Raw genomic sequence first — 19,342 nt, forward strand, 5'->3', positions numbered from 1 at the left:
GCAGAACACAAGCAACCAAAGAGGAGAAAAATGAGTGCCAAACCCACAATTTCAGCAACTCAGAGACCAGTTGGGATCTAATCACACCCATGCATGTCTATATGTGTTCACGCATGCACCTGGAAGTACGTGACACAGAAGCCCGCATGCCTATGTGCAGGTAACAGGACTGGCACACACCTAACACTCAAGTGTACACAGTCAAATAGGAGCACATGGTTGTGCATGAACACGAATGCACACACCCACAGAAAACACACTGTGTGGCAGCTGCTGTTGTAACTTCACAAACATTGACTCATTTGCTCTTACAACAGTTTGATGAGGCAGGTGCCTTAATTTCTCTCATTTGTACCAGTGAGGCTAAAACAGTTCACCAACCAGTTGTTCATGGACGCTTTGCAGTGACTGGAAGAAAGGGGTTCGAACCCCCTTGCTGAACACACACACACCACGCTGTTTGAGTGGCACAAGCCTTCTCCAGGGCTCACCTCATGCATCTGTATTTTGTTTGGATACAGAACAGAACATCAGTTGCTTGTACTAACAGGGCCCTGGGGAGCAGGCAGACTTGGATTTGAACCCAGGCTCTGTTGACTGTGACCTTCTGCCTTCACCTCTGTGGGGCTCAGAGTCTTCCTCTACAGAGTGGGACAGGGAGGGGTCGTGGCACCTGCCTCTGAATGTTGGCCATGCTTGTGTGTAGAGAGCTCTCATCCCAAGGTGTGGCACACAGCAGATGCTCATACTTAGCTCACATCATATCTGCCCACTCTGCGGCTGGAGGGCTTCCTAGGGAGAAGTTGGAACTCTCTCCTGCTGCCTTATTCTGCAAGGGTCTGGCAAGTAGAGGCCTCCACTGGGTCTGGGATCTCCCTGGGTGCATGGGCATGTCCTCCCAGGACTCCTACCCCTTTGCTATACCTCCAGTCGGCTGGCAGCTTAGCCACAGGCCCTGCACACTCCAGATGGCAAAGGGACTAGGAGAGGGCTGGAGAGTAAAGCCCACAGGAGAGGCAGGCGGAGCCTCCCTCTCTGAATGTGCTGGCTGGACAAGGAGGGGGCTGCTGGCTGGGACGTCAGATGCCATCGCTTCCCGGGGACTGTTAAAATCACTGCGCTACCAGGACACGTACAGAAGACCCTGCCTTCTCGGCCACCTCCTGGGGCTGCCCGTTCTGGGTATGTGCCCCCAGTGAACCTGATGCCTGGTCTCTGCTGGCCTCTCCCGCCCTCTCTTGTCTTCTCCTCTCCTCTTTCCTCCTCTCCTGTTCTATTTCCCTTTGCCTCTACTTCTTCGTGTTCTTTCCTTCATTCCATTATTCCAGCTCTCCTTTCTTCCCTCCCTCCCGTTTCCTTTACAGTCCCTGTCTCGGTCTCCTTCCTCTGGTTTCCCTTGTCTCTTTCTCTGACCTCCAATGTCCTTTCTGCCTCTGTCACCCTCTGGCATCTGCTCTTCCCATGTCACCCCCTCCATCCTGAGGCTGCCGCACTGAGAAAAGGGCCTGTTCTGCTTCTGTGGGCATCGGCTGAGCCCAACATTATGGGGTTGGAAAGAGGGTGTTTGGCCAGAGGAGATGGCCGTCTGTCTCCTGGGCAAATGTGACAGAGCCCTGGCTTTGAAGTGGTAGCACCTTCCCGCTCCAGAGCCCGGGTCTGGATTAGCCACTGTCTGGGCATTTCTTCCCATCCTCTAAGCTACTGAGTCCAGTGGGGAGGAAGGCGGAAGTATTGAGTATCTGGACCAGAGCTGGGTCAGAGGATCTCTGCCAAGTTACCAGGGAGCATTCTCTGGACTGGCAGTGCCCAAGGAGAGCTCTCAGGGCTTGACATTCTCACACCCACCTCTTCTAGGCAGCAGCAGCTCTTCTCGGCACCAGGTACACGATCCCAGACAGCTATGCCTCTTCTGGCCAGCATCCTGGGCCTGGCAGGCCTTCTCCTCTGGACAGGCCACACAGTGGGGGCCTTAAGGATGCCCAACACCACACTGGTCCTGGGCCGACCCAAGAACATAGCTGTGTGGTCCCTGTCTGGCTTGGGGGTGCCCCGGTTCCGCCGGAAGCGCCATATCTCTGCCCGGGACATGAGTGCCTTGCTGGATTATCACAACCACATCCGGGCCAGCGTACACCCACCTGCTGCCAACATGGAGTATATGGTGAGTCCCAAGCCTTCCTGGTGCACCTTCCAGCCAACACCAGATTGCTCACTGTGTCTTGGAGTGGCTGGCTGGCTTTGAAGAGATAAACCATCTGTCTGCCTAGTCCAAGCAAACAGTGAACATGAGTAATCCATTTTACAGATACAGAAAGTAAGGCCATGGCATAAATTCTCAGTGAATGGAGGTGGGTGGGGGTGGGGAAAAAAGAATACTATCTGTAGAACACCCTGCCAGGTCCTTCACATAACCCTCTTCCTTCAAGACAGTATTTTGTCTGTTTTCCAAATGAAGGAATTAAGTCAGAGGACAGGTTTGCCTTGGGTCCTCCAGCCTGGATTGCAAGCCTGGTCTGCTAAGGTGGGAGTTTTCTCTAACACAATATGCTGTCCAAGAATTTTGCCTCCACACTGGGGACCTGCAGGGGGTGGGAGACTTTCCAGGCTATTGTCTCTCACCAGAGAGGGTTGCCTGACACACCCAGACCATTCATTCCCAGCCCCAGTGGAGGACAGGCAGGGACCAGGGTATCTTGAGCTGAGGAATGCCTGGAGCTGAATCTCAGTGCTGGTTGGGATGTTTTCTTCAAAGAGTCCGTCCTCGAGTCTCTTAGCTCAGTCTCCCAGAAACCAAAACCATCAGTGTGGAGGAGGAATATCCCCTGTCCCAACTCCTCCCTGGGACCATTGTCCCCAAAGCCTGGAGAGACAGGCTGCCGGCCCACAGAGGCGTCTTTAGGAAAAGAGATAGCTGATAGACCTCCTCCAGCCTAACAAATGTGACCTCCTTTCAGCGTTCCCTATGAGCCACTTCCTGCTTGGAGCCTGACAGAGCGCTAAGCCTTTTCTGGGTACTGTGGAGAACAAGGCTTACTCCCTCAAGAAGTCTACTTTTGTGGGGGCTGGGGGGCTGGGTAAGAAAAATTAAAGGCCACCAACAAGATACAGAGCCCAATATCACATGTCAGGAGGTAATTGTAAAGGGGCCAGAATAAGAGCTGGGGTGGGTGGGGGTGGGGAGGGTGGGCTGTCATGTATGTGTTTGCTGACTCACTCACTCATTTATTAACACTGAAACTGCCACCCAGAAGGTCTCTGGTTTCCAAACAAATGACACATTAATTGAGCACCAGCAGTATGGGTGGCGCAAGCCCCAACAGGCGTTTACCTACTGAGCCTGGTATAGAACGCAGGAAGCCAGCCAGCTACTCTCTCCGGGAATGCTGGCGAGGGTCTCAGTGCCTTGACCTTGTTCCTGCCTTCCCTCTTTGCTCTGCTTTCCCTGGAAAAGCGGGAGGCAGCAATGGGGCGTGGGTGGGGGCTGGGCTTCTTAGCATCTCCCTTTCTTGTTTGCTTGGCAGCTTGTGCCCACAGAACTGGGTGAGACCAGGTGAGACCAAGCAACCCTCACCATTGAACCCTTTTCTTCCAAGCCCCAAGAAGGTCTGGGTCACTTTCCACATTCCCACATGCCCTGGGGTTGTCATGAGTCATGCTTGTTTGACAGATCACTTCCTTGCTAGACTGAGTCCTTGGTGCCAGGGAATATTGTTCAATATTTGCTGAGTGAACAAAAACTAACATAAAGGATTCCAGGGAGTCAGAGTTGGAAGGAAACCTGGCTCTGGCGGTTTTGTTGGTTACAATTTTATTTATTTATTTTTACGTGCGTGCGTGCGTGGGTGTTTGGCCTGCATGGATGCCCATGTGCCATGTGTGTGCCTGGTGCCCAGGGAGGCCAGAAGGAGGCATTGGATCCCCTGGAACCTCCATGTGGGTGCTGGGAACTGAACCTGGGTCCCCTGGAAGAGCTGCCAGTGCTCTTAACTGATGAGCCATCTCTCTCCTACCCTTGGCTTGGTTTTGAGACAAGGTCTTGTCAGCAATGGAAAATGTTATTAGCTGTGTTCCGGTCCTCAAGTCTCAGCTGCTAGGAGGCTTTGAGGGGACGGGGCTCGTCTCTCTTCCCACGTCCCCATAATTTTCTCTATCTTGCTATCCTGTTTCTGCCTCATGTAGTCCAGGCTTCCCTTAAACAGAAGAGGTTGTCAGATGCTCTAGAACTGAAATTATAGGCAGTGTGAGCTGCCATGTGGGTGCTGGGAACCAAACCCAGGTCTCCTGTAAGAGCAGTGAGTGCTCTCCAGCCCTGGGAACTAGTGTTTGTTTGTTTGTTTGTGTGTTTGTTTGTTTAAGAGATATCCCCTCACCCCACACAGGAAACTTCTATCACTACGAAGAAGGATAAGGAGGGGTCTACTAGGCACCGATGTGGAATGGTCGCTGGGCCGCCTATCTTGTCAAATGAAGAATTGGGTACAGAACAGAGTATTCACAGCCATTTGTGTATCTATATACCTGGGTTACAGGGAATACTCCCGTTGGAGACTGGTGGGGAAGGGTACAGGGTGGCTTAAGTGACAATCCAGGAGTGATGAGAGATAGAGAATGCTCCACTTAGCCTTCTTTTGATTTTATTTATTTATTTATTTATTTATTTATTTATTTATTTATTATTAATTTATTTATTTATAACAGTATCTGTCTGTTAGGTAGCTTTGGCTGGCCTGGTACTTGCTCTGAAGGCCAGACTGGCCTTGAAATTATAGAGATCCACCTGTCTCTGCCTCCCGAATGCCAGGATTAAAGGTGCTCACTTCCTTTTTATTTTTTAATCTTTTATTATTTTTAATCTTAATTTTTTGTATGTTTTTACACTTTTTTTTTTTTTTTTTGGTTTTTCGAGACAGGGTTTCTCTGTGTAGCTTTGCGCCTTTCCTGGAACTCACTTGGTAGCCCAGGCTGGCCTCGAACTCACAGAGATCTGCCTGGCTCTGCCTCCCGAGTGCTGGGATTAAAGGCATGCGCCACCACTGCCCTGCGTGTTTTTACACTTTTAAAAGAAGTTGTGAATTTGATTTTTTTTTTTTAAGCTGAGGACCAAACCCAGAGCCTTTACAGATGCCCTGGGACTCTAAACAGAGCTGGGGGCTTTAAGTTTAAGGTCTAGTGGAGAAGAACGAGCCCGGGACTCAGGGCCAGAGACAGGAGCACAGACCCTGGCTCAGCTGTGGATCTGTGCTTGACCTGGGAGTCAAAGCCTTTGAGCCTCTGTTTTCTGATCTCTCCGGGGGTGTGGTGATCTCAGGAGACTGAGAAAGCACAGTGCAAATGGGCATGTGTGCACCTCACCATGGTCACGTTGTTATTTACCCTCGGGCGAGTTCACGGTCTTTCTTTCATCAGGTTTGGGATGAGCAGCTGGCCAGGTCTGCGGAAGCCTGGGCCACCCAGTGCATCTGGGCCCACGGACCCTCACAGCTGATGAAATACGTGGGCCAGAACCTCTCTATCCATTCTGGCCGGTGAGTGAATCTCTGCCCTTTCTTTTTTTTTTTTTTTTTTTTTTTTTTTGGTTTTTCGAGACAGGGTTTCTCTGCGTAGCTTTGCGCCTTTCCTGGGACTCACTTGGTAGTCCAGGCTGGCCTCAAACTCACAGAGATCCGCCTGCCTCTGCCTCCCAAGTACTGGGATTAAAGGCGTGCGCCACCACCGCCCGGCGAATCTCTGCCCTTTCTTCATTTAGTCATTCGACAAAGTACGCCAAGTCCTTATTCTGGCCCAGGTGCTATGCACAGTGGTGGTTCCTGTGATGAACCGGGTGGATAGGCTCTGCACACAGAGAAACGCACTCTAGTTAGGAGATGCAGGCGAAACAGGGTAGACAAATGAGAGAGTCCATGCTGCTTCCGAGAGGGAGGGGATGAGGGCTGTGGGGAGTGGAGCGAGGGCGGAGGGGAGGAGATGAGTACATGGAATGTACTGGAACTGAACCACCAGCCTGGCTCTTGTCACTATTCCAGCTTCGGAGTCAGAGTGTGGGCGCCTGAGTTCTGATATGTGTGACCTGAGGAAGTTTTGACTATATTTCAAAACCTGGGGCCTCTGTTGACGCAGATTAGCTAGTGCTAGACTTGTGGGTTTCATAAGCCAGTAACAAGGGCTGAGGGGAAGCTGGGAAAGTTCGTCTGACAAGCACAAGGACCTGTGTTCAACCCCAGAACCTACATAAAAAGCCGAGCACAGGGGTACACACCCAGCACTGTAGAAATGGAGGCGGAGGATCCCTGGGGATCACTGGCAGATCAGCCTAATCATTGAATTTTAGGCCAGTGAGAGACACTGTCTCAAAAAACAAGGTAAATAGCATCTAAGGAATGATACCTGGGGTTGACTTCCGGCCTCCACATGTATACACATGCCCCGCATGAACACATATGTGTGCACATGTGCACACAGACATACACAGAAACATTTAAGAGATGGTCATATGTCACATTTTTATTCTACCAACCAAGGTCATTAGGAAAACATGGCTCTCTCCATGCTGAGTTTGCCATGACCTCAGCAGGGATCAAGGTTGGTCTGATGACCAAGTTCCTGGGACCATTGGGCCCTTCTGCACCTTTGCATGTCACCGGCTAGTTAGAACCAGTGCCAAGCCTTGGAAATCATGAATGATCTCTCAGAGCCCAGCAGAGCTGATCTTGGTGACCAGGTCCTTCCCCAAGCTCACATACCCTCCCTCCTACCACGAAATTCTTCCCATCTCCCTGTCCGTGACCTGACGGCCAGCCCTTCCGAAGCTCACAGAGAAAGGGTGTTGAAGAACACAGACATGTTGCACACTGCCAGTGTGAGTACTCCCAGGTCACTCCTGACTGCTCTTCTGACTCTATGCCTGAGTGTTAAACATCATGATAGAGACTAAGGTAAAACACCAAGGGGCAGTCAGGGAAAGGAAAGCTAACAGATAATTCCCTTCAGAAAAAGTGCAGCTCGGGGGCTGGAGAGCTGGCTCAGTGGGTAAGAGCACCGGCTGCTCTTCCAGAGGACCTGGGTTCGATTCCCAGCACCCACACAGCAGCTCACACCTGTCTGTAACTCCAGTTCTAGGGAATTCATCATTTTACAGATGGGGAATGTGATGAAGAAATGAAGTGATTCACCAGACAAATTGGGGACAGAGTGACTTTCCCACCCTCTCTTCACCTTCCTCCATGTTCTTGGCCTCCCCAGGTACCGGTCTGTGGTAGATCTCGTGAAGTCTTGGTCTGAGGAAAAGCGGCACTACTCATTCCCAGCTCCAAAGGATTGTACCCCACACTGCCCCTGGCTCTGCAGCGGTCCTGTCTGCTCCCACTATACCCAGGTACCCTCTGTCGGCCAAGAGGCTGCTCCGCAGACCCTGGCACCTCAGAGAATAACGGGGATGGCAGAGTGAGAATTCAAGCAGGCCCTGGGGGCTTCCTTTTGTTTCTCTTTTGTAGACAGGGTCATTGTATGTCCCAGGCTGGTCTCTCACTCTCCATCCTCCTGTCTCAGCCTCCTGAGTGCTGGGACTACAGACATGCCCACCACTCCCAGTGTGAGCTTTCCTTTATGTAAGGCATATATTCCTGGAAAGTGGTGCAGACAATGAATTGAGATGTATTGTATCTCACAGGCTTGGAACTCACAGAAATCCTCCTGCCTCACCTTCTGAGATTACAGGCATCATACCCTTCCACTGTTCTGTTTTGAATGTTTTGGGTATTTTCGGTTTCCCAAAACTCCTACTCTCTGTTTTGTTCACCCAGCCTTTCCAACTATCTCCAAAACAATAGCCCGACGTGGTGATTTATGCCTTTAGACCCAACACTTGGGCAGCAGAGGCAGGCAGATCTCTATGAGTTCAAGGTCAGCCTGGTCTATATATCAAGTTCCAGACCACCCATAATGAGGCTGTTTCAAAAAAAAAAAAAAAAAAAAAAAAAACCTCGACAAAATCATGGGACATTATTACCTCCATCAGAGGCACAGAGAGGAGCAGAGACTCAAAATCTCACAGCAGGTGATGTTGAAATATTGATTCAAGCGTGTGTGATTCAAACGTTTGTGTTTAACCTCCAACACTCCAATGACTTTCAAAGGCTGTCACTAAAAGGAAAATCTTAAGAAAACATGAATGAAAGGGTATAGACAATAGTGACACATCGCACATGATACAGATAAATACATAACGCTCTCTGGTATGCTGGGTACACCCAGGGCCTTAGAACTGCCAGGCATGCCTGCATTCTACTACAAGCAACACCCCTGATTCCTTCATCACACTTTGGCGCCCTGTGCACATATTTCACCGTGTAACAATATGAAACATATTACTTATTGTTGGTTTCAGTAAAATGTTTTTTTTGAGAAACACTCTATTACAGAATAAATGTCTCAAGCCATTCCCCAACCCCTTAGGATAAGGCAGACATGGCCTTTTCTCCTGTCCTCCAGCCCCCGGGGCCCCAAGACTTCACATACTGTACTCAGCTGGAATGGGGTCCAGTAACCATGCTGCTCAGGGCTCTGGGGCTCCTCCAAGCCTCAGTCTCTGTGCTTCCACAGATGGTGTGGGCATCCTCCAGTCGGCTGGGCTGCGCTCTTCACACCTGCAGCAGCATCAATGTGTGGGGCAGCACCTGGCAGCAGGCTGTGTACCTGGTCTGCAACTATGCCATTAAGTAAGTACTGCACCAGGGTTCCTCCTGTGCAATGCCAGACTGGTTTGGCAGTTTAAGAGAGTCGATTGACAAGGCTGTTTGTTTGTTTGCTTGCTTGCTTGTTTGTTTTGTGGCACCAGGACTGGGTCTTGCACAAGCTAGGCAAGTATTGTACCATTTAGTCACAGCCTTAGCCAATAATCCTTCTTCTGTACCCAAAGAGAGAGGAGGGTGAAAGGCGGGAGGTGGGGGGTGGATTGTGGCCTGAATTGGCCCATCTGCCCACCAAGTGGCTGTGCTAATATTTCACCATGAAGCAAGCCTTTCACACTAATGCCAGGCATCACTGAGCATATGGGCGCAGTGCTAGTCCTCTGAGCTCACCCCAAGAAACAGACAACTAAGAACACCTGCCCCTGTAGGAGGGCGGATTGGATGGCGAGCAAAGACGGACAGAGCATGCGCACGGCTCTCTCTCCCAGATTCACCCATCACCGCAATAGGCAGATCAGGAGCCAGCCATCTTTACACAAATCTCTTGGAAACACAGGGAAATGGCAAGAAAAGTTCTCATCCAATATCAGTATGCAGACTTATGAACATTACAGATTTTCAGCTCAAAATGAAAAACAAACAAACAAACAAACAAACACCCCCTCCCCCCAACAGGTCTCACTCTGTAACCTAGACTGACCTGGAACTCACTGCTTAGCCAAGAGTAGCCTCAAACCTGCAGTGATTACATTCTGCCTCAGTTTCCCCAGAGCTGGGAATAGGAGGTAACAACCCAATTTAGCCATTATCTTCTTTTTTGAAAGTAGAACTTACCCTCAAGTGGTTAAACAAACAAAAAACAAAGAACTTCTTTGATTCTATCACCCAGGCCCTCACCTCCACCCCTCCTTATCCTAGAGTGTCTTTTTTTTTTTTTTTAAAGACAGGCTCTCTTATAGCCCCAGGCTGGCCTCAAATTCTCAATGAAGATGACTGAACTTCCGGGCCTCCTTGCCTTGACCTTCTGATTGTTGGGGTTATAGGAACACCCTATGCCTGGCTCCCAAGAGGACCTTTAAAAAATACAGTTTATAGTATCTGGCACCAATCCTGATATCCATGGACATTCTGAAGAGCTCGATGGACGAATGAAGAAGTTAATGAGACCTGCTATGAATTCAGAAGTCCATACTTTCCTGAGCACTTGCCAGTCATGCTGGTGCACGGTGTAATCTCAGCACAGTGAAGGAGGAAACAGAAGAGTTCATGGGTCACCACCTAGGCTGCATAGTGAGGTTCAGTCTGGGCTACAAAACACCCTGTCTCAAAAGCAAGAACAAAACACGCAACGCATAAAACTAACCCAATTACTTTTAGGGGAGGAGGAGATTCCATTTCTGGCTATAAGGAGTATTCACTCACTTAAAGTATGAAAAAGGAGCCTTAGGGATTGACGATAACTGACAGAAGGGCAGAGATAAGATACTGGGGTAGCCTAGAGCAAGAGCCGGAGGTGACTAGGTTTTCAGAGGAGGAAGAACATAAAAGATACCATTGAGTCTTTCCTAAGTGAAGAATTCAGTGACAATTATTATCCTAATACTATGCAATCATTGCCATTTATTTATTTATCTTACAGTGATTTATTTGTTCGTGGGGGTGGTGTCCACACACCACAGTGCACATGTGGAGGTCGGAGGAAATTTTCGTGGAGTTGATTCTCTTCTTCTATCAATCTAGGGATTGGGCTCAGGTCATCCGGCTTGGCAGCAAGTGCCTTGAGTGTTGAGTCGTCTTGCTGCTCTGTTTTTCTTTTGAGACAAGGTCTCATGTAGCCCAGGCTGGCTTTCAACTCATTAATTAGCTAATGTTGACCTTGAACTAATCCCCCTGCCCCCACCTCCAAGTGCTGGAATTATAAACATGACCTCCACACCCGTTATATGTGGTACTGGGAACTGAACCCAAGGCTTTGTACATGCAAGGCAAGCTCTCTACCAACTGAGCCACTTGCCCATCCCTTCTAAACTTTTCCCTTTCCCCTTTTATCAGCCCAGAGAAATCCCTATAACTATTAGACAATAACTCCCCATTCCCTTCCACAAAAGGTAGTGGGGTTTTTTTTGTTTTGTTTTGTTTTGTTTTGTTGGTTTTTCGAGACAGGGTTTCTCTGTGTAGCTTTGCACCTTTCCTGGAACTCACTCTGTAGCCCAGGCTGGCCTCAAACTCACAGAGCTCCACCCGCCTCTGCAAGTGCTGGGATTAAAGGCGGGCGCCACCACTGCCTGGCAGGTAGTGGTCTTTTGAGAGGGTAATTCTATAGCAGTATATCTAGATTAAGGGTGAAGTCTTGAAGATATGGAGGGTAGTGGCCATAATGAGACTCTATGAGTAGGCCACTTATGCCTACTTATCCCCATCAGCTAATTACTCAAGCTCTCATATGCACAGCATACATATAGCACAAGGGTTTTCCCCCAAAGGTCATTTCACATAATTTTCATGGACACAGTTTCATTTATTTTATCCAAAGGATAATATCAGTTCCCAAGAAATGAAGTGGCTCGGATGTCACTAGGATGAGAACTCAGGACCAGAACCCAAATCTGCCCCCTCCAGGGAGGCTAGGGAAGGAGAGAAAACCAAACCTTACCAGATGTCACTATTTTCCAAGCACAGTGATGCTGTGCATATGTGCACAGGCTGCATTTTCTGCTGTTCTCTGCATCCCTATGGAGGAGAAATTTGCTGGGTTTACAGAGGAAGAAACCAGGGCTTACAGAGGTGCCAAGCTCAAGGTCACATAGGCAGTGGACCCCAGGACTGAAACATGTACATCTGTGAAGGATGTTTCACCTAAACTCTCCTGTATCCTAATCCTGTTCCCCCTGGGCCTGTTCTCTTGTAGGGGCAATTGGATTGGGGAGGCACCCTACAAGACTGGGAAGCCGTGTTCTGCCTGTCCCTCCAGTTACCAAGGCAACTGTAACAGCAACATGTGTTTCTCTGGGCTCAAATCCAACAGGCTTCCATGGATCTGAACTGGCCCAGTGTTTTGGTGCCCCTGGCTAGGCCTGACCCTGGGAAGATTCCTCCCCAAAGTTGAGAGGGAAACAGGTGGTGGGCAACCCTACAGTTCTTTATAAATTCCTTTTCTTAAATGTCTGATACATGTCAAAGGTGCCTCCTCTTCCTTCCTTAGTAACATCTTTCTTCTCTATGATATCTAGGGAGACAAGCATTTTTTCTTTCTTTCTTCCTTCCTTCCTTTCTTTTTTCACTTTTTTTTGTTTTGTTTTGTTTTTGGTTTTCAATATATGTTTTCTCTGTGTAGACTTGGCTATTCTAAAACTCACTGTATAGACAAGGCTGGCCTTGAACTCAGAGATGTGTCTGCCTTTGCCTCAAGAGTGCTGGGATTAAAGGCGTGCACCACTGTGCCTGGCAAGACCTGCATTTTTCATTTGCCTGATTCTCTGCAGTGAGGGCTGCTGGGAACAGAATAGGAAGCTTCCTTTGTGATTCTGAGACTTCTACCCCAAGACTGTCCACCTAGTGACAGGCATTTGTCAAATAGTCTCAACCTGGGCTGTAGCTCGGTGTTAGAGTGTTTGTCCCAGCACTACACAACCCCAGCATGGTGGTGCACACCTGTGGTCCCAGAGTTCAGGGACTGGAGTCAAGAGATTGGAAGCTGAAGGTCATCCTCAGCTACACAGCAAGGTGGAGGGTAACAAATCAACAACAACAACCAAACAGCTTTGCCCTAAGACTTGTCTCCTGCCAACTAATTCCAGCCTTCCCGGCCAGCCTTCTAGGACTGGCGTTTCCTCCTAGGTTGGGCAAATTTCAAGTTCTAACAATGTTTTTGTTTGTTGGTGCATATCATATCCCTACCCTTGGTACATTTTCTAGAACAACCACAGCTTCCAGCCTTGTCTCATAGACGCGCCACTGAGGTTTGAATTCATAATTCTTCACCCTTTCTGAAACTTCTCCAATGAAACAACACAACCACAAGTTGGCCAAGGAGTCCTTTCTGCCTCTGACATTTTTCTCTGCAGCACTCTGGCTGCCCCGCTCTCTCTTCCTCTGCTAATCACTGTACTCCATCTGCCCTGCTCTCTCTTCCTCTGCTCATCACTGCACTCCCTCTGGCCTGTTCTCTCTTCCCTCTGCTCATCACTGCACTGCATCTGCCCTGTTCTCTCTTCCTCTGCCCTGTTCTCTCTTCCTCTGCCCATCATCACTGCACTCCATCTGCCCTGTTCTCTCTTCCTCTGCCCATCATCACTGCACTCCATCTGCCCTGTTCTCTCTTCCTCTGCCCATCATCACTGCACTCCATCTGCCCTGTTCTCTCTTCCTCTGCCCATCATCACTGCACTCCATCTGCCCTGTTCTCTCTTCCTCTGCCCATCATCACTGCACTCCATCTGCCCTGTTCTCTCTTCCTCTGCCCATCATCACTGCACTCCATGTGCCCTGCTCTCTCCTCCCTCTGCCCATCACTGCACTCCATCTGTCCCCTCTCTCTTCCTCTGCCCATCATCACTGCACTCCATGTGCCCTGCTCTCTCCTCCCTCTGCCCATCACTGCACTCCATCTGTCCCCTCTCTCTTCCATCTGTCCCCATCACTGCACTCCATCTGACCTGCTCTCACCTCCCTCTGCTCATCACTGCACAGTGCATTTTTCCATCTTAGGCTCTACAGACTGGTTCTCTCCTTTTTTCTTCCTTACAATGTCATTTTCATTCCAGTAAACCATTTCCCCTCTCCCCACCCCATCTCACCCATAGATCATAAAACACAAAAGTCCTTTTGTCTCTAGAGATAGTAAAATTTCTTCCTTCAGACCTTGCCCTCATACTGGGGCCCACTCCCTGTGAGCTAGAGAAGTTTTCATTCAAAGAAAGAGTTCAGACTGGAAAGAAAACGTACCCCCTTCACCCAGAGCCTCTGTGGAATCCTGGAACAACTGAGTCCTCTCTGATCCTGTCCACGAAGGTCTTGACTGGTGCATATCACTCCTGCCCCTTTCCACTACCAATACAGTCTTTCGATCTCAGGCTGTGGCTCTTATTGGATCCCCTTTAGCTTCCATGGAGTTGAAAAACAAGAGAAGAAAATTGGGTTGGCTGAGAAGTGGTTGAGGGTAGCAGAGGCTCTGCTGGAAGTCGAAGAGGATGGACACACCACAACAGCACAGGCGTGTGTGTGTGTGTGTGTGTGTGTGTGTGTGTGTGTGTGTGTGTGTGATTACTCCACTCGGCAGAAGAGAAAGTGTGAGTAGTTACAATGGTGGAAGTGAATGAAGGAAGACCAAGGATACAACTGCAAGTTTATTATTTCAGATAAAAGCCTTTCTACTTAGGGATGGCTCTATGTCCATCCCCATGTCCTTCCTTGGGCTGGGGATATAGCTCAGCTAGGAAAGAGCTTGCCTAAAATGCAGGAAACCCCATACCTGTAATGCTGACACTCAGGAGATGGGAGAATCAGGTCAGGGTCATTCTTGGCTACAGAGAAGTTTCAAGATTTCCTATATATGCCATCACACATGTAAATACACTCCTCCACTATCCATGTCAAAGGTAGTTTTTTGTTTTAATTAATTTTTTTATTTTATGTGTATGAGTGTTTTGGCTGCACACAAGTTATGTAGATATGTGTATAACTTGTGAGCCTAGTGCCTACAGAGTCCAAAAAAGAGTGCCAGGTTCCCCGGAACTACAGTTGTAGACAGTTATGAGCTGTCATGTGCTGGAACAAAACCTGGGTACTCTGCTGCAAAAGCAAAACATGCCCCCATCCATCTCTCCAGCCTCCTCTCGCATTCTCTTTTTATGAAGGGATGGTTGAGTCCCAGGTGTGCGTGCGCGTGCGCGTGCACGTGCGTGCGTGTGTGCGTGTACAAAATACTCAAGTCCTTCCTGGCTGCCAGTTTCCACAGGGAAGGGACTGCGAGAGAATCAGAGAAGCTGAAGTAACAGCCTTGGAGACTTAACCCGGATGAGAAATAAAACGAAGGCAGGAAGGTGCCAGTCCAGGGGGAAGAACTCAGGAGGCTGAGAACTGGGACATCCGGTGCCCATCAGTGACAACTGGGCACCTCCCGGAAGTGGCTGGAAAAGTGCCCTGGAAGGAGAGGATGAGAAAGAGTTTATCAACTAGCTGGTTTTGGAGGTGGGGCCACCTACCATGGAGAAATTCCTATAAGGAAACAGAAGAACTCAGCAAGAGAATCACCAAGAAGTCGCTCACTCCTCTGAGTTTCAAATTCGTCATTTGAGCAGTATTTTAACATGAGGTGGTCTAGACCAGAGGATCCCAAAACAGGCTAGGAGCTCCAACCAGGTGGTAGATGGTCATATGGGAGGGAAGGGTCTCAGACCAGACTTCAGGCTTCAACATCAGGTTGCCTGTGGAATAGAGAGGGAGGCCAGTAGAGGCTGTACCCCCAATCGGTGTAAGGAGTCTGTCCTTAATTACGTCATCAGCCCGCGACGACGTCCACGGGTGGGCCCTCCGTGGTCCCTCTCTTTCCTTTCCGCTCCTTCCTTCCATCTGGACCTCCTTCTTCTCTTTCCACTCTCTCCCTTTCTTCCTCTCCCCCCCCCACTCTCCCAATAAGGCTCTAAAAAGGTAACTATGGCTCCTGATTCTCCTCCAGCACTCTCCTCCCTCGTCATGGCCGCGGGTGACGGCCAGCCACTAGGAGCAGTGCAGCCACTTAACCAACAGTTGGTCCATCCCAATAGCACCCACCTTTGACTATGATGTGATTAAGGTTCAACTCTTCCGTTACTCCTTAAGTTCCGTGTAGAGAAGGTGACATCTGCATGGCTCATTTCTATGTCACTGGAGTTTAACAGGGAACATCACACATAGTAGGTACTTGTTGACCTGTGAGATGAGTGGCGGGTGCCCCAGGGCTGTGACCCCAAATCTTCTCTGCACCCATTGTGAGACTCCAGGCAAGCAACTTCTCCCTACGCCTCACTGTCCTTTGTTTATTTGCTTTTAGATTTAGTTTATGTATGTGGGTGTTTTGCCTGCATGTATGCCCGTATACCACATACGTGCTGGTGTCTATAAGAGGCCAGACATTGGGTTTCCTGGAACTGGAGTTACAGATGGCCGTGAACTGCCATATGGGTGCTGGGAATCAAACCCAAGGACCTCAGGATTTGAACTGAGTTATCTCTCCAGCCCCCTCAAACTCCTTTATCTCAAAGTTTAATTAATCCTAGCAATGCCTCTGTTCAACTCCCAGCATCCAGTCTGGTACGCAATAAACTTAATTCTCCACCCTCCTCTCCTCCTCTACCCCTCCCTCTACTTCCCCACTTTTTCATGCACTCACCGCACCCATAGTCCAGAGCCATAAAACTCCACCCATCGAGGACTCTCAACTCCCCAGGCCCTGCTCAACCCCTTCTCCTAAGTTGTAGGGCTGATATTTCCAACATCTGGCTTCAGGTTCTCCTAACCCCAGAGTCCAGGACTGGGGCCTGAGTGGACCTCAGGTCTAGCCAGGTTGCCGTTGCCATGGCAAAAGCGACAATCCCCAGCCACAGGTTCCCTAAGTGACTGGTTACTCTTTAACATATCCACCCACCTTGGGTGATTAGAAGAATCAATAAGATAACCGGGCGGTGGCAGCTGGCTGTGCTCACTGCCTTCCTGGTGGACCGGCTCCCGGAGGCCACTCTGCCGCTGTGTGTGGGCCCGAGCTCCTCCATGCCCCCCAGTGTCCAGCTGGGTACACTTGGTCATGGTCAGTGTGAACGCGCCCCTCGGGGCTCCAGTGGCGAGTCCTTATGGTAAGTAAGGCCAACATCTGGGGCTGGGGGATGGATGGACAAGGTAAGACATGGTCAGGCTATGGAGATTCCAGACAACCCTATGTTTCTGGTGGACTCCAAGACCCTCCAAGGCTTATTTTTTTCAGAAGAGGCTGAGCCGTGCTCACTAAGGTCTCTGGCAAGGACATGGCTGTGTGGGAAATGCTAGGAGGGATTGCAGGAGCCTGTGGCCAGGGTTTGGTTCTTTTTGAAGAAGGCTTTTCTGAGAGACTGCATCCAGGCAAATTTTCCATAATTCTATAGAAAGCATGGGTCCCTGGACAAATAACTTCAGTGGTGTTTGAAACCCCCTGAAAGTGGTGCTGAGCCTGGCCATGTAGCCAGCTGGGGTGGGACCTTGGTGGATGAACTCCGGGTGATATAATCTGTTGGTTTCTCTATCCTCCCTGGAGATGAGGTTGAATTCATAGTGCTGCAGAGGCCAAGATAGGTGAATGTGGTCTTGCACTGCGTGTGTGAAGCTGGGAGAAAGCGCTGCCCACCAACAGCAGAGGCTTAGAGGCTTCAGGTGACCAGCAAATGGGCAATATGTGAACTTATAATGGAATGTTGCCCCATTATTAAAGAAAAATGCAGATGTGTGTGCAAATAGCAAGTCCCAGTTGCAGCAAAAACCTGCGGGTATTTCTGATAACAAAACGGATGTAGTCCTATATATGTACACACAGGTTTGTATTTGCATAGAAAATTCCGTGGGAGGACACGAAGAGACTGGTGATGGTTTTGTTTCTGAGGAGAGAGATTCAAGAGAATGTTTGCATCTTGAGGTACATTCTAGATTAAAAACATGATAATAACTTGGTGTATTTTATGGAGCTGAATTACACGTGCACATGCGTATATCTATTTATTTATCTGCTTATTATTTGTGTGTGTACATGCTTGCATCATAATGTGCTCATGGAAGCCATCACACAACCCTTGGTCCTCTCCCTCTATCATGTGGGTCCCAGGAATCGAACTCAGGTCACCAGACTTGTCAGCAAGTACTTTACCCACTGAACTGTATCATCAGGCTCTTGATACCATTCTTAGCTGAGGCTAGATGACCAGTGACTTGTCAGGAACTGTCACCTCTGTCTAGAGATTCTTTGCTTTACCTCAGAACTAAGCAGGAGAAGGTGATACCTTGGAAACAGCAGAACTTAAAAATCAAAGGGCCTGGGACCCTTTCCTCATACAATCAGTATGACCTTGGAAGAGTCACTTCCCTCTCTGAACCTACTTCCTCTTTTGTAAATGGAGCTAATTTTACTGGATTGGAGGTTACAGGGGCATAGTTAAAGAGCTAGATATACTTTAATTCATGGTTGTAAGACTTGGTTGAGCCCTTGGCTGGAGGAATTGGCTCTGGAAGGGGGCAACTCTTGGCTTTGCACACTATAACCTTTCCATTAGCACTGGCCAAAGGTGGAGATAAGGCCTCACAGAGTCCTCCTAAAGGAGTAGTAAGAGCACCACTCAATAGCATCTCTGTCTATACTTCAGAAGATGTTCAGATGTCCTTTCTCTTCAGATTCTTTGCAGTGCTTACCAAGTGCTGGTATCCAACATAGAGTTGCTGGCATAGATAGATAGGTGGTTGGATGGATGGATGGGTAAATGAATGGGTGTATGTATAGATGGATGTTTGGATGAATGGATAGCTAAATGTATAGAAAGATGGATGGAAAAATGATGGATGGAGGAATGATGAATGGATGAATGGTTATGTGGATAGATGGATAATTGAGTGAATGGCTACATGTGGATGGTTAGATAAATAAATAAATGGGTATATAGATAAATGGATGTTTGATGGATAGATGGTTGAATGAATGGAAATATGGTTGAATGGATGTGTGGATGATTGAATGATGGTTTGGTGCCTAAATGGACAGTTGGATGGAAGGAAGGATGGATGGTTGAGTTGATGGATGAATGAGTGGATGGATGATTGGTGGCTGAGTGGATAGTTGGATAGATTCATAATTGAGTGATTGGCTATATGAACAGTTCAGTGGTTAGGTAGTTAAATAAATGGATGCATGGATAAATGGATGATTGATGGACACATGGTTGGATGAATGGTTGATGGATGGACACATGGTTGGATGAATGGATGGATGATGGATGGGTGGGTGGTTGAATGGCTGAATGTATGGTTTGATGATGGCTGGATGAGTGGATGGTTAAATGGCTATATGGACAGATGCTTGGCTGTATGTTAGATAGTTAGATTTATGGATGTATGGATAAATGGACGGTTGGATAGATGGATGATTGAATGTACATATGTATGTATGTATGTATGGATAGTTGAGTAAGTGTATGCATATGTATATATATATGGATATTCTGTATCTATTGTCCCATTTAATGGTCACAACAGTTATGTGACATAAACAATATTGTTATCTCTGAGGAAAAAAGAGGGTTTTTAAAAATATTTCTGAATTGAGATATGATATAGTCAGCTGTTGCCAATCCTCTTGGCCAAGCCCCAGATGTGATTGATCAGGGAAAGGGGGGCAACAATGGCCAGAGTCACAGTATACATATCCCATAGCTACAAAACAAGCAATAAAAAAAACACCATTGTCCCAGGATAGTGGAGCATTTGCAGTAACATGTGTGTGGTTGGTGGTGGTTTAAAATCCCATTTTCTGATAAAATAAGTCTAGGTTAGCATCGCAGTTCTTCCTTCTTTCTTCAAGCTGTATGGTTTGCTTTCCTGAACTTTAGAGAGTTCATCTGTAAAGTGAACTAGGGAAACCTGCTAGGAGACTGGGAAGCGTTCTCATT

General features: G+C 48.4%; 1 protein-coding gene across 1 annotated transcript; it reads left to right on the forward strand.

Annotated features, from left to right (window-relative positions):
• Positions 1-1,726: 1,726 nt before the first annotated feature.
• R3hdml (R3H domain containing like) lies at positions 1,727-11,884 on the forward strand. Its single transcript, XM_028868620.1, has 5 exons — positions 1,727-2,161; positions 5,407-5,525; positions 7,240-7,372; positions 8,599-8,714; positions 11,596-11,884. The coding sequence occupies exons 1-5, from the start codon at positions 1,901-1,903 to the stop codon at positions 11,726-11,728; spliced, it is 762 nt and encodes a 253-aa protein (XP_028724453.1). The 5' UTR covers positions 1,727-1,900; the 3' UTR covers positions 11,729-11,884.
• Positions 11,885-19,342: the final 7,458 nt, after the last annotated feature.

The sequence above is a fragment of the Peromyscus leucopus genome, chromosome 4 (genome assembly GCF_004664715.2).
Source record: "Peromyscus leucopus breed LL Stock chromosome 4, UCI_PerLeu_2.1, whole genome shotgun sequence".
NCBI classification, from domain to species: Eukaryota; Metazoa; Chordata; class Mammalia; order Rodentia; family Cricetidae; genus Peromyscus; species Peromyscus leucopus.